At 37.9% G+C, this 16130-nt stretch overlaps 1 protein-coding gene across 1 annotated transcript in view; it reads right to left on the minus strand.

The window, feature by feature from the left end:
- The window catches only part of PLA2G4A (phospholipase A2 group IVA), a 143802-nt gene that overhangs the window by 30157 nt on the left and 97515 nt on the right, over nucleotides 1-16130 (minus strand). The window contains exons 8-12 of the mRNA XM_080917585.1: nucleotides 15806-15942; nucleotides 8502-8724; nucleotides 7376-7490; nucleotides 1466-1603; nucleotides 1221-1313 (exon numbers count right to left, since the gene is read on the minus strand). Coding sequence (XP_080773711.1) covers nucleotides 1221-1313; nucleotides 1466-1603; nucleotides 7376-7490; nucleotides 8502-8724; nucleotides 15806-15942 — 706 coding nt within the window. The remainder of the gene's footprint in view (nucleotides 1-1220; nucleotides 1314-1465; nucleotides 1604-7375; nucleotides 7491-8501; nucleotides 8725-15805; nucleotides 15943-16130) is intronic.

Genomic DNA, 16130 nt, shown 5'->3' on the forward strand with positions numbered 1-16130 from the left:
AGACATTTTGACCCTGTATTGCAGATCACCTCAGGCTCCAGATGGTACCACTTTGCCCGCCCCTTGCCTTAGTGATGCTTGGGCGACAACTTTGCCCGCCCCTTGCCTTAGTGATGCTTGGGCGACAGCAAGTGCTGCCCTTTCTGCTTGATTGAATGTGTGTCTAGAAGTGGTTAGTCGTGAGGAAATGGTACAATCACTTTCCCAATACTTAGGAATGATGCAAATGATCAAATGATGCTCTTAAGGAGAAGACTAACAGATCCTCGCATGCTGCCTGTAACTATCAACAGCTGAAATAAAAATCTCTTGGGAGGAGAAACAGCACTACTTAGAACACGTGTGGCACTCTGTGCCATGTTACAACTGGATTCTCTTCTGCATAGAAAGCTTCATTATGTCACTGGCCATTGCCCATGATAGCCAAAGGCCACATTATAGGGGGGAAAAAAGCACAGTAAGCCCATTACATGAACACATTTTAAAAAAGAATTGATTATGTAAAAAAGTCATTCTTCTTATTCTGTGCTCCCCAAACAGATCTCTGATATTTCATAAACAGGGAAAGAAAAAAGAGATAATTATCCCTCATACACTTTCCCCAAATTCACTCCTTCATCATTCTTGTTTGTTTGTTTTTTTTTTTCTGAGACAGGATTTCATATGCCAAGGATGACCTTCAGTCTCTCATCTTCCCGTCACCGTCTCCTGAGGACTAGGATTACAGACTCATGCTCCACGCCTGGTTCATGTGGCTTTTGCAGGCTGTCAAATGCTCCATCATCTCGTTCTCCATAGAGGTTGTCTACTCTTTAAACATTTACAACACTCATTTTTTTAATGATTATAGGATGCTTGATGTAAAGAAAACCATTTGTTTAGCTTACAAGACATAACTTATTTATCTGCTTTTTCTTTTGTTCTTTTGTAGTGTGAGTTAGTATCATGTCATAAGCTAGAGAAGAACAGAGATGCCCTAGTACAAGCTCTTCTTAGGAACAATGAGTAGTCTTTGTAAATTTATCAACTGCAATACCATAACAATACATAAATAATTTGGGCATCATTTTTAGGAAGCACTTAAATTGTTTCAACAAAGTTACTGATAAACTCAGAATTAAAATCCTTATGAATATTTAATGTTCTCTACATATATGTGTCATTTATCAGTATAGTTAATTCTTAATGCAGTTTTTCATCAACCTAGCCTTTTACAATACCTAATTCCTCCTCCATTGTAGAACCTTTATTCTGCGAGCCAGAAACTCCCAAAACTCTGTTGAACAGTATAGAAAAGGCACTGCCCCAGACACCTAAAATAAAAGAGAAACACAGGACGATTTAAAATGCATCTAGAATTAAAACTGATGAGAGAGAGAGAGAGAAAGAGACAGACAGAGAGAGAGAGAGAGAGAGAGAGAGAGAGAGAGAGAGAGAGAGAGAGAGAGAGCTTTTGATCACTTACCCATTAAGAAATGCAAGGGGTTTTCTTCATACTTTTTAACAACTGTTCCCATAAAAAACTTGCTTCCAAATAGATCAGGAGCCATGAAGGTACCATATTTTGCCATGCCAATCTCATAGGGACTAAATTCCACCCAATCTAAGAGCATTTTAGAAACAAGACACTTCATTAATAGAGAAATGACATAGTGACACACAGCGTTAATAATGCCTCTAACAGCACCACGACTGATTTCACTTATTTAAGCTATTTTTAAAAATTAACCAATCCCTACTATGTAAATGACACGGTGGGGTGATTGAGGGGAAAAAAAGATGTGAAAAAGAAAATAAAATAGTTCCCTTCTAATTGACTCAAAATGAATACCTTTTTCTATTTAAAAACTCAGGCTTCTTTAGCATGGCCCACTGTAAATTTAAGACAGTAAAAGTTAAGTCTAACTCAGACATAAAATCCATTAAGGAGACTAAAGAAAGCAAACTCTTTAAAGTAAATCAAACCTCTAACAAAATGGGGAAGAATCTTTGGTACCTTCATACAACATTTTTTCTATTCATCATTTGTCATAAAGTCCCAACCGTAATGCCAAAATATGATTCTGATTTCTTAGTAATATATCAAGGCAGGAACAGGAAGGTGCACTGCACGGAAACAGTGCAGCCAGGTAGATCGCCTGGGTCATCATCTGAATAAATTACCTGTCTCTACCAGTCTTCATTCCCTAGTCTTAACATAAATAAAGTCAGTAGAAATGTAGGAAGCATGTAGGAAGTCATGACATATCTTTATAGCTCATCTAATAGTAACCTCTGCAATATTTGTGGTCCGTCCATGTGTCACCATGGCTAATCATGATACACATGTTTGTGAATCCATAAAGATGTCACGGATCTGACTCTTGATTTTCATACTTACTGCTCCTTAACAACTTTTCTGACTGGCCTCCTTTAACATAATAGCTCATGTCTGAAAACTCAGGTGCTATCTGGTCTATCATCAGACATATTTAGATATATCATCACCGCATCACACAAAGTGCTGTGCTCAACCTCGATCTCCATGGTGAATTTCCAAAATGCCTCAACCCTTTCCTCTTCCTCAGGGTTTCCCATGCTGATTCCCACCTACCAGGATCAAAATAAACACAGGAAAATAGAAATCACGAAACACAAGTACCAGTTGAAAGAAAGCCTTACAATGCTGCCTCCTCCTGCTCTGAACTGAAAGGCAGCCTACTCTCCATCTGCCCAGTTTGAACAACCGCCCATCTACTTTCCCATCACACACCCCGACCACACATCTCTCTTGCTCTTCCTCAGATGTCAAGGCCATTTCACAGGCTCCTCCACTCGCTGTTCCCTTCAGCATTACGTGGCTTCTTTCAGTCCCGAGTGTGAGATCGTAATTAGGAGTTCTCTATAAAGCCCCAACGTTACATATCCCCATCTCAACTCCAACCCTATCTCACCCGTCTTTCTCAGTTTTTCTGAGATGACACTGTCTCAGATATACTAATCCACAAACAGAACTCACAAGACCTTTTGTGGTAATACCTGATCTGAAGGTATTTACAGTTTACTCAAGGGAGAACACTAGCCTCTTTCAAAAAGGAAGTTGTAAAATCGTAAGTGTGATGATATAGCATTTAAATCCCAGCTGAATGGTGCCCCTGCAGATGCTCCATCTGACAGAGGCCTGTTTTAGACAGAAAGATGAGGTGCAGGTGAGGCAGAGGAGACCCGGCAACTCCTCCGACAGTATTTCAATTTCAGTGTGCAGGGACCTCACTGGAAATTTCCTCTTCCCTTTCACTTTGATCGATCCCTCCTTAATTGCTTCTTTTGGCTCACACACCACGATGACAGACATTTTGAAAAGCTCAGATCTCCCCTCCACCTCCTGCTGAAGGCATCCTCCTGGTTTTCAGCCCCAGCCCTCCAGCTGCTGACTCATACATTTCAATCTCAGCCTCACTCTGGTACCCCCATCTGCTCACTCCCACTTCCTGCTCAGAACTGCACTCAGATGTTCCATCATCACCTCCCACTGGCCTTGTCTGAAAAAGATCACCTTCCCCCCTCTGATACTTATTTGGTAAACTACATTATCACAGCCAGGCAACTGTGCTACTGACTGACTGATTCACCGATTGCTGAAAACTTGTCTCTGAGAAACCTGTCATCATAATGGGCTAGCCTCAAACACCTTCCTGTTTCTTTCTTTCTTTAAAAGTGTCTCCCTGGCCTCAGGATCTCATCACAGTGATTCAATTTGAGTATGAAAAGAAGCATCTCCTCTTCTACCATCTTTCCCTTTCTGTTGACAATGGGCTTTAAAGATTTATTATTTTTGTGTATGAATGTTCTGCCTGCATGTATGTATGTGTATCACATGTATGACTGGTGCCTATGGATATCAGAAGAAGGCACAGGCTTTTCTGAAACTGAACATGTATGGTAGATAGTCATAGTGTGAATACTGGGAACCTAACCCAGGTCTTCTCCAAGAACATCAAGTGTGTTAACTGCTAAGCCTCTCTCTAGGCCCTTATAAAACAAACTTTTTTTTTTTTGGACAAAGAACACTAGCCTACTAGGTTAACTGTTCAGCTCCAAAATAATAACTATTTCCCACTATCATAAAATTAAGTAAAAACAGCTGGAGAGCAAATTGTTTCTAACTTAGCACTAAAGTCTTTCTCATGGATTTTAGTCTACACCAGGATGTGCATAAGTCCTGAACTCCAGAATGGGGGGAGGAGACTCAGGAGTTTTAGTTACTCCCTAGAACATACCCTTGGTTTTTTCTAAATATTTCCATGTTATTCCTATCCAAAGATGCCTTTCGCCTCCAAGTATAACTTGAATCCTATTTTAATCATCCCTGTAAAATATTTTTATGGCTATACAAAAGATGTATAATTTCCATGAACTGAAAGACCAACCATTGAGCACACATGGAGAGCCCATGGCTCCAGTTGCATATGTAGCAGAAGATAGCATTGTCTGGCATCAATGGAAGAAGAGGCCTTTGGCCCAGTGAAGGAACATTTTCCCAGTGTAGGGGAATGCCAAGGCACTGAGGTAGAGAGGGTGATTGGGAGAGGGAGCACCTTCATGGAAGCAAGTTGAGGAGAAGGAGGGAAGAGAGTGGTGAGGGGAAGGGTATAACATTTGAAATGTAAATACAAAGAATATTCAATAAAATTATTTTTTAAAATACTATGTCATATATACATACTCCAACTATTATATTTTAGATGTACATTGTTAATGTCCAAGGCTTAGTTTTGTGTCTTCAATGAGATTATCCTTTTGGGAGAAGGGGCAATGAATTTAAATACTACAGTTTTGATTATAAAAGTTATCATAAGACAAGGCATGGTAGCATATCTCTGTAATTCCAACAACTTGGAAATTTAAGGCAGTTAACATGAGATGCATGTTTTTGTCTCAAAATTAATTTATCATGATGTCTGGTCCATAACAATAAGTCATACTCAGCACATTAATTTATTCACCTCTTAGGAAAGTATTAAATGAACTTTAAATCTTTGCAATGAAACATAGTGGAGGAGTCAGACAATTTAATGGTTTAAACACTAATATTCATTTGCTGAAAACCTTCCAAAGGAAAAATTGTCTAAATATATTCCAAAAAGGAAGAAAAACATTCTCTGGTATTTTTGAAGCACAGTTGTTGATAAAACTTTTCTTAGCTGGTTGGGCTCTTCATCATTCTAGAAAATAATTCACTGGTTATTTCAGCCTTTCTGTTCTGTATGAAAAAGCATTTTCAAACAATAAACACAACATGTTTTCACTCTTCTTTCTTTCATTCTTTCTTTCTATCTATTTTTCCATCTTTCTTTTTCTATGTATCTTTATTTCTTTGCTAATTAAGTAGTCAAACTACTTAAACAGTCATGGTATGCAACTCAGAACATCTTATCTAAGTACAAGATTCCCATAGCTAATGGAAGACACAGCTTGACCCTCCTTATCACAGCGGCTTAGCAATGAAGGTTAACGGCATGTAGCATCTCAGAGCGTCATTTCTAGATCAGACTCATCCAGACCCAAGGTAAAGAAGAAGCTGTGCCATTAGCCTTCACAAAACTACTTATTCTTATTGTAGTTAATTTCTTTTTTTGCCAACGATTTTAGATTTCAACTAAAATCTCAGAGAATATAGTTGGTACTGTGAAAAAAAGATGCCACTCTATTATTGTAAGAACAATAATGGCAAATGTATTTTTACAATTGTCAGTTTTATGCATAAACCAGGAATTGTCATTATAACTTCTTCCCCATGGTACTGCATAATAATATTTAAAACAGTAAGGGAAATAAGCAGGAGAGAGATTAAATCACTTGCCAGAGGGATTCCAGCATAGAAACCAAGGCTGACAAATTAAACTCTCATGCTCTTCTGGTCTTACCTCAATGCTTACAGGGTAAAAGATGATTTCTCCAGCTGCCCCAAGATCTCACTAGAATATGAACGCTAAGCTATCATCCAGGCCCCAAAATTCTATGTCTCCCCCAAAAGAATAGCTACAGAGAGAGCTGTATCTCATCATAGCACGTAATTCCCTCATATAAGAAAGCCTCATCCCCGATGAATTACATCAAAGCTGTGGTTCTTGTTGCTGTGGGGCATACATGTTGACACCTCCCTCCTGTGATTGTCAACCCAGTAACTCAATTCACCTTTATATAAAAGATGCTAATTGTCTTTAAAATCTGGAAGACTGATTTTCCTTATCCAACTTTCATAGAACACTCCAATTTGTTAAAATGTGCCAGAAAACTAATTAAGGCTTGCCATTGATTGATGTATTTCCTATATTTTATCACAGACATTTGTCAATACATTATTAAGAGATGAAGGAGTGCAGGTGACAGGAAGCTGAAGGCAGCATACCCCAAGATAAGTGTGGTCTTTTTCCATCTCTTTGATGCTTACTGTAGATTTCCCAGAGAAATGACAAGGTCTTACAGACAAGAACAATGTGCTGTAGCAAGGGAAAGGGAAAACCCAGGTAAACTGACAAATCTGCCTCCCAACAAGGTCAGTAACCAAACAATATAAGGTTACTAAAATAAGAAAGGCTTTACAAGGTCAGTTCTCAGTTCTGCTCTGGACTGGGCTCACGTTTATTAGACAATTTACACAGTGTTCCTACGCTCTTGCTCCCTATGGTCTACTAAATGGAGATTAAAACAATAACTGTAAACAGTGCTTTTTGGAAGTCATAACCACAATAAACATTTTGATCTACATCATTAATAAATACTTATATATTAGTGAACAAATCGCTTTTTAAATTAACTATTAAACATTCTTGCCTGAAAGATTTTAGCCAAGAAAAATAAAAGGGAGACATACATTACAAAAGAATTAAGGATTTATATCTGCTAATCAATAGTTGCTTTTTAAAGAGCATGATGCGAATGAAGTTACTGAGTTGTGTGTCCCAACAACCAGTCTGTGACATCCCTGCATTGTGCATGAATGCACCTGGGAGTCCCCAGAGACGTGATATACTTTCACAGCACCCAGAACTGAAGCTATAAAAGACACAAGTAGAACCATAGTCATTAGAGGTGAAGCATTTTGCTTTTTCAGCCACAAGTGTAAACATGGCTGAAGAACACCGGGCATCGATCCATCTACAGACACCAGAAATGGGACCATTCAGTAACTGACTTTTTTCAGCCTTACTTTCCAGCTGTCTGATTTAAATGAATGGGCATCAGAGCGTGCCCACTTTGAACTATAAAAGTCATTTAACTTAATAGGTTACAGAACATGTGCTAGAACTACCAACTAAAATTGACTATGACCTTATAAAGAAAACCGTTATAAATCTCCACTTCAAAGGATACTGTGAGAAATGGAACATACCAGCAAACATCAGCTCTGACACGTCGGGTTTGACATGGAGACAGGTGAAGAGAGGCAGAGGACAGCGGGCAGCATTGACTTTGTCCTTCAAACTACTCAAGGTGATACTCATTCTCTGTCCACACACACACAAAGAAGAATGAGATGGCTTTAAATACAAAGGCACGAACACAGATAAGAGCAATCTGAAATAATATGTCTAACCAAATTGGTGGTATTTTTATAATGAAATAAAGCCCTATTATTTCTGGAAATCTGTGGTCTCGAGTACACAACCGAAATAAAGCTGCAAGGAAGAAGATGTCTCTATTCTAGAATAATTGAATCTCTGGGGAGGGTGTCAACAGTAGAAGTGAGGGAAGATTTGGCACTGTAGTGTTGGGAAATAATTCTCTCAGCTAGTGTTGCTGGCACAGGCTGTCCTGTCTCCCTGCTTTATCTTCCGATGAAATGTCAGCCTCTGGTGACACACCAAGTACATTCGTTTCCTATAATCCACTTCCTTATTTGACTCTTACTAGGCACAGAGTATTCTTCTACTGTGTCAATTAATTATTTTAGTATATGATAATAAAAAATAAAATGTGCATCTGCATCTCTGTGGATAGACGTGCACTGAATTCAGGTGTTCATAGAGCCCAGAGGTGTCGGCTCCTCCTGACGCTGGGATTACAGGCGGTTGTGAGCTGCCAGACACAGGTGCTAGGTACTGAGCTCGCATCCCCCAAGAGAGCAGTGTGTGGGTTTATCTGCTGAGGAGGACAAATCTCCTCCTTTCTTCTTTTAATATCACTTGTATTCCTCATCTCACATAAATAGTACTTTTATTCACCATCTTACCACTCAAGGGAGAATGGCAGTGAAAGTTTAACTTTTCCCAAGGACGAAATAAAAGGCCTTGCCCATGTCAAACTGACAGTGATTTAAAGTAGTTAATGAGCATTGGTTTGCAGTGAAGAATTGTAACTTCTGGCAGAGGGGACATGTTTCGCACATGCACTCCTGAAGAAATAAGTCGAGCAAAGTAGATTTTATGAAATGTCTTGTACCTGCTTCAGTGCCAGACATCATACTTAACCTACATTGCCACGACAATGAAAGAAATTATCATTTGATGACGACTTACATTTTGAATTAGTGTTTCTCCAATTAACATCCCAAATATGTCAGTAAAGGTAACAGGTTGGCCAGAACTTTTCTTCTTCCATAAAGACTCAACGTATCTCTTGACTTTCTGTGGTGTCAGAAGTAAGAGAGGGTTGTGGCTAACATTTTTCATTAGCTCTTCATTAATCTCCTCTGGACCTTTCTCTGGGAAATCTGGGTGAGAGTACAGGGTTGACATGTACCTGTAAGTCAACCAAAATATCCTTAGTAAAGGTCATGGGCATTCCTCAGAAGATCTACAAAGAAAGCAGGCATTCTTCACCACAAGATAAAGAATAGTAGATATATTTGGCTGACTTCTCCATCTGGTTGAAAGTATTCACTATCTAAGAAATAAATGTGCAATCAGAACTGACCTGCTCTGGGATGGAAGCAGTTTAAGGGAAAATGAATTTGGAAGAGCAATGGAGCACTTCACAACTGTCAGAAAAGGATGGCCAGACCTATTGCCCACAAGTCTGCCAAGAGTGATTTTCCTTATCATACTTACTGGACATGAATGACAACACTTTGAATCATGTGTAAACTGACCTTTCTGGATGTAGAAACAGGCAAGACCTGGATAATCTCACTTCCAGTGATTTTGATCTACATGGGGAAACTGCTGTTCACAACCACGAATGCTTGGCTCATGTGATGGGATGTTGTTCTTTCTTTCTCTATTCTTTCCTTCACTTTTTCTTCTTTTCTTTCTTTCTAAAATTGTGCACTGGCTAACTATTTAAAATCCAAAACTGTGCACCATGTAGAATTATGAATTCTTAAGGGGATAAACCTAGGTCAAACAGCCTAGAGGAGAAGAAGGCCTCCCGGCCAGACGACACCTACTGGCAACCGGTTATTTGGCCACTTCAAGTGATACCAAAAATTCACCACAAGCCATTAATTTATTAAGAAGATAAGGATCATTCTGTTACTAGCCTCTGCAGCTATCCCAAATGTCTAGTATTGTAGATATCAAACGGAGAGATTCTTTCCTTATCTGTCTTCATTAATAAATTCTGACCTTGTTCTGGGAAAACTACCATTTATTATTACCATTTTCAATCTCAATGGATAATATGATGTATGCAACATCTTACTGCCCCAACATAACAAAGTACAGTGGGACACACTCTACCATTCCACACAAGAAAATCCACCAAACAGTGCAGGCTTCCTCTATGTTCACAATCATGGTGAATCTTCTCCTTAGGAAGTAAAGTCTAACTCTTACCGAGATAGTCTGTGTTTTGGGCACCATTTGAGTTAAATACTCCTAGCTCTTGCCTTAAAGAGTCACATAGCTTGCAAATATTCTGTCTTAAAAACGAGGAAAGAAAGAATTAGCCAGTCAGTAAGATGCCCATTTAATAAATGAGAATTTGAATTTCAAACACGTCCAATCTTCTGGTAAGATTATTTTCTTCATTGATTTGTTATTGTTTGTTTGTTTGTTTTGTTTTATTTTTCAGGGTCTCTCCATTATGTAGCTATAGCTGTCTTAGAACTTACAAGGTAGACTAGACTGACTGGCCTCAAACTCACCCCTGCTTCTGTTTTCAAATGGTGGGATTAAAAGGCATTCATCACTGTGTCTGGTTTGTTTGGTTTTATGAGATGTGGTCTCACTATATAGCCTATACTAACCTTAAACTTCTAAAGCTACTCCCAATGCCTCCAAAGTGTAGGCTTTAGATTTTATTGACTTTACAAGATCTTAGTCCTTACTGGACAAAATCAGTCTTGCTAAATAAGTCAATTAGAATGCCCTTTTGGATGCATATTTTCTTGTAAACAAGCTGAAAATAATAAATTGAAAAACAAATTAATGAAGAAAGCTTGAAAGTTCACAGAAAAAAAATGCTCAACAGAAAAGAAAAATAACTTCTGAAATGTTTTGATCATATGAACTGAATTCATAACTCCCCTAATACCTGGTAGAGATAATGTCATCAAAAACTTACCCTGAACTCTGGTTAGTACAATCATCAAGGAACTATAAAAGTACAACATGGAACACTGAAAGATGCAGTTTCCATGTACTTGGATAAATATCCAAAAGTCTACATTGTGATTCATACACATCAACAAGAACCCAAATCATTGATCCTGTTAAGCCTTAATAAATGCACGTGTAGCTGTAGTGTACTTGAGGACATCACAATATTTGAAAATAAATCATCCTTTTCAGACTGTAACTTGCTCAGTTCTGAAAATATCCAGATATAGCTCATTCTTTATGAGAGTTTTTAAAAGAAATTCTTTGTTCTATTACCAAGAATAGTTGAGGATTTAGCTCAGTGATAGAACAATTAGCTAGCATATATGAGACTCAGTTAAATTACCAACACCAAACCAAACCAAACGAAAAAAATCAACACAAATTACTAAGAGTAATTTACTTCTTCATAGATGCCTGTAACACATTTTTCAAATGTGTATCATTTACCTTTGCACAGATTGCATGTTTTTTTGGAGTCAAGAAAGCAATGCTCTAAAGTGTCACCTGCACATGTAGGTTATTATTATAACATGTGTTTTTCTTACTTCAAAGTACATTTCTCTTTCTTTCATTCCGAGGTTTAATGTAGCCAATTTAGTCTGTTTCATGACATAGAACATTGAGTCTTTCCCTGACTGAGACAGGGTAAATGTAAGTAAGGCAAGCAAAGTTTCATATCAGGGATCAGTTGTGTCACAGAATATTTTTTTTTTATAACTCGAGTGAAAAGGGTTTGATGTGGTCACTGGAAACTGTCATTCCTTACTATACACTAGCAGGTATAATTATCCAAATTCTATGTACATTGCAATACAACTTTTTTATCTATATTTAGCTGAACTGTGGATGAATCAAAATGAAGTGCTCTTCCCAAAGGCTTTCCTCAAGCTAGATCTAATGGCTCCTCCTCCCTTGTATTTTTCTCAACATTAACCTTTCCCTCTTAAAGTTAAGGAGTCTTTTCTTGGTGGCTAGTTGATTAAAATATCAAACTTTCCAAGCCAGAGAAAGACCTTTGCAAGGGGATACAATACATACATTGTACTGTGAGGTGAGCTCACTGTCCTATAGATCTCATGGAGAAGAGATGCCTTGTGTCCTTTGCCTCTGTCTTCCAGAAGAAAAAGTAGAGTCATTCAATTTCATTTCATCCCAATTTTTCCCCCTCAGGAAGCACTTGGCTTGGGAATTTTAGCCCCAGCATAAAAAAATAAAATATAACCCAAGAAATCTTGAATAGCTTATTGGCTACAAATTAATGGTCTTTATTATTCAGCCCTATGAATACATCTTCTTCAGAATTCATTAGAATGAACTGAAATTCTTTCCAGGATACCACTGTCTACTAGGATTTAAATTTTAGCTTTAGTCGTAGTGAAAAATAGACTAATAAGCACCTATTCCTTTTGTGCATCTCTTTAAGATTAAGTGCCTTTTCTTGTCTGCATGGATTGATTCAGAACTAAAAAAAACCTAGTTTTCTGCAAATAAGAACATCTAATGTTCACATATGTCATTCCAAGGTATGATTCCACAAGTGAGCCTTAATTTTGATTCCAATTATGCCAATCAAGTCTCTAAAGAGTGTCTTTGGCAGAACATGTATAAGTCAATGAATGAAGTGGTCATACAGTTATTCATGTAAAGATCTGTATTTACTTATAATTTTCAACCTATTTATACAAGATGCCTCATCATTTCTATATAAGTGCATTTACATGTAAAGTTTCCAATGCTATACTATTTCAGAGAGAAAAGGCTCAGGGTGATCTCTGTCTTCAAATAGTATTGGCCACAGTTCACATTTCAAAGCATTAGTGTCCCAGTCCTTGGATTTGCTGAATTAGAATCCATGGGTGCATACAAATAGACTTTCTATATCAAAAATGTGCCAAAGTAATTTTCTTTCTCAACCAAGATCCTGTATAACTTGAGAAAACTCTCCACATTATCTTAGGAATCCCCCACACTATTGAACATTTTCATTCTCAAATTTTATATTAGCTAATTTAATTGACGGGGCACTATTACTGTTGCCTATAGACACAGAGATACTTTGATTTCTCTTTAGACAATAATCCCAAATAAATATGGTAACTAAGATTATATAGCCTCTTCCAGTGCTGCACAAGGCAACAGCTTCTCTGTGGGAGAAAGCTTTGTTAAAAGCCTGGGCAAGAGAACACAGAATTAGCATCATGACTCTTCTTGCTTGCTCACGTCTCCCGAATTTATATTTAATGAGTCATAGGAATGATCCAAAAATAATTTCAGAAGTAATTACTGTAAAGGTAGCTACAGTCATAAGAGAACCTTTGTCTAAGCTGAAACTGAATTTGTGACCACAGAAAACTGTCTGGGAGGTCCAGGGCTACTCCACATATATTTGTAGTATCTCATTTCTGCCAAGCTATGGTCAATTCTCTGTAACTATGAAACATTACAGAACAATGAAGTGTGATTTGTTTTTTCGAGACTCTCTGAATTCTTCATTTTACTTTTGTACCTATCTTACTCAAAGAAAAATCATTGACAAGAGTTACCAGCCACCCTTCTTTGTATCCCAGGAAATGCTTCTTCTTCATAGCTCACTACTCCCTGTGTGTGTCCTCTACCTTGCGATCTGTCTCTCTACATCTCTTCTGTTCATGATCTATGACCCATTCCTTTCCTATCTTTCCCTGCACCTCAGACATCTACCCCAATATCAGAGTCTTTTAAATTTGCAAAACAAACCAAGGAAGCCCTGTAGTCCCCTCAAACAATGGCTGTCCATTTTTTTCTCTCCCTGACGCATTTTGTTCAAGCATTCACATTGCCACATTTGAACTTCTGCTTTGTTTCATGTAACTTTATGACTAAAATAATATCAATTAACCGACTTAAGTGATTCCTAACTAAAGTCATATTTTCCAGACTCAGGCTAGCCTGTTTCTCAGAGCTCTCCCCATCCCCGTGCTCTGGGGCTCACTTTTGCCTTCAGTCTCTTCTCTCAGGCTTTCAGCTATTTCTATTCATTTTCTCTCTCTTTCCCTAGTCTGTCACATTTTGTTATTCTCAGGATTCTACAAACTAAACTATTTGTTACAACTGCGCAAATGGTCAAATAGTAAAGGTTTGTGGAATTGCTGAAGCTTGTTGTGCACATATAATATGGCAAAACGGAGGTCATAAAGGAGCCTAACATCAATGGGAAATCCATGTAAGTCAATAATGGAAACACAGAAGAGAGCGATCAGAGGGGAGGATGTGGAACCTAAGAGGACAGTATGTCTGACACATCACAGCCCTTACCTCCGAAATCCACCAAGTACATACAATATCCACACGTGGAATAGCCTGTGAGTGAACAGGTACTACAAATATTTAAAGAGCATAGGTAATTCATGAAAATAAAATAGGAATCATGGAGCTAATGTTCAAATGAAAAGGGGTAGAGCTAACATGATTTCTGTATGAAAGCATGTGTACATTTAAAACTCTCATACACTTCACATGGCATGTTTTCATGTTCCTGACAATATCCCCTAAGAAGAGATTGCCCAAATCAATGATGAAGGCAATGACTATATGTCTAACACATGTCACAAGGACATTATTCTACCCCAAGTCAGTACTCAAGGCCTAGACATCATTTATTGGGTGCATTTAAGGAAACAGACATCTTGCAGTAGTCAGTAAAGGGCACCAATGATGTAGTAAATACTGAGTGAAGAGAACCATGCAGAGGCAAATAACAGAATTATTAAGAGACTGAACAAAAGGGTCCAAGTGTTTCCACCACCACATTACTCACCAAACAGGTGGGTGCGTGCCCTTTTCTTCAAGGGGAAGAATAAGGACGGCTACGCCCTTCCATCAGAAGACATAAATCATGCTGAGAGTACACTGAAGGTGGCAAGTATGGCCCTGGGTTACTGGTTATTTAATCACAGAATCTGCTTCAAAATACTTAGGGAAAAATTCAACAACTCTAGACTATCTACATGGGAAACCCTATAAAATACGTAAGAAGTAGCTGGTTGGTTCAGTTGCTCAGATCATGGCACCAGCATTGTAGCATATGTACAACTCTTTAAGGAAGATTATAATTTAGTACCAAAATTTAGAATATGGACCTTAAAGCTGGTCCAGAAAGAGATAAAAAAAATCACTTGGCCTATGAGTCCATTTTTCTTTAGCTAAAAAAATAAAAATAAAAATACCTTCTTCATGGGAAGAAAGGGCCCAGATACTTTGAAAATAACAACTACAGTAGTATGGCACAGGAATTTTTCCATGGCCAAATAACTAAGTTGCCCCTCTAGGCCACAGGCAGACATATTGTTATAAGGTGATGCATCTTATTATAGTTGATTTGGAAGTTCTGAAGAAGAACTTCTATTTGATTTTCTTTTTGAGAAAATTGGTTTTTTTTTTTTAGGGGGAAGGGTGATAGATGGGGGTTGAGACAGGGTTTCTCAGTGGAGCTCCTGCTGTTCTGGGAACTCATTCCTTAGATCAGGCTAGCCTCAAAGTCAAAGATTCACCTGCCTCTGCCTCCCAAGCTCCTGCATTAAAGGTGTGTGCCACTACAAGGTCACCTGTCTGATTTTTCAATCTGCTGGTCTGGGTTGGGCACACCACAAACTATGCTGTGTTTCTCTGAAAATGTTATATAAGTATTATTCACAAAATGGTAACTCTGCCGGACATAAATGTTAGCCATGAGTCTGTCACAGCTATCTACCTAGTTCAGTGAGTTTAAATAGAATTAAAGGACTAGTTTAATATTTAGTTAGATAAGAACCAACGAGCTCTACTCCATATGTGCTGCCCAGAGCCATTTCCTTCTTCTGAAGTCTGTAGCATCTTGCATTTTTTTTCCTATTTGCCCTAAAGAGGAAGATGAATACCGAGTGAATCATATAGACTTAGACATGTTTCTAGAGGACTCCAGATCAGCAAATTATAGGCAGATTAAATTAATTATGGGTGGAGTATGCTATTCCACTACTGTCACATTTATCTAAAATTATCATCAACCCGGCTATCCTTTTTATTTTATGCCCTAACGACAATGTTAGGCAAGACTGGCTTTAAAGAGGAAACCAATAGTCAAAGTGTTAACTAGATATAAACATTTATTATAAGACATTCTTAAACTGTAGGTTCACACTGAAACATTTTAGTAATATGAGGATTCAATTTTTTAAATCCCCCTTTTCTAATGTTTGACTTAGATAAATTATACCCCTTTAAAAACATAAAGTTCAAATTAATTAAAAATGCATACTCACCATGTGGAGCCAGAAAGACCAGCAATGTAGGTAGCACAATCCAAAATCCCTGATTCATACAGCGCCTTCATTACACCAGAGAATCCCACCATGGCCCGGAAACCCCCACCTGAACCCAAAATGGCCACCACAGGCACCTAAAATGAAACAACACAGAAAGGATACAAATATCAGAGACTACAGATTAATTTCTTTTCAGTTTCAACTTTAAGGTTAAGTGTGTTCTACTTTAATATGAAGAGATATATATTATTTATGCATTGTCAGTATTGAATTTTTCTTTTGTATATTTATTCATCTTACTTTGTAAATTTAATTTTTTCCA

The sequence above is a fragment of the Micromys minutus genome (genome assembly GCF_963924665.1).
Source record: "Micromys minutus genome assembly, chromosome: 6".
NCBI classification, from domain to species: domain Eukaryota; kingdom Metazoa; phylum Chordata; class Mammalia; order Rodentia; family Muridae; genus Micromys; species Micromys minutus.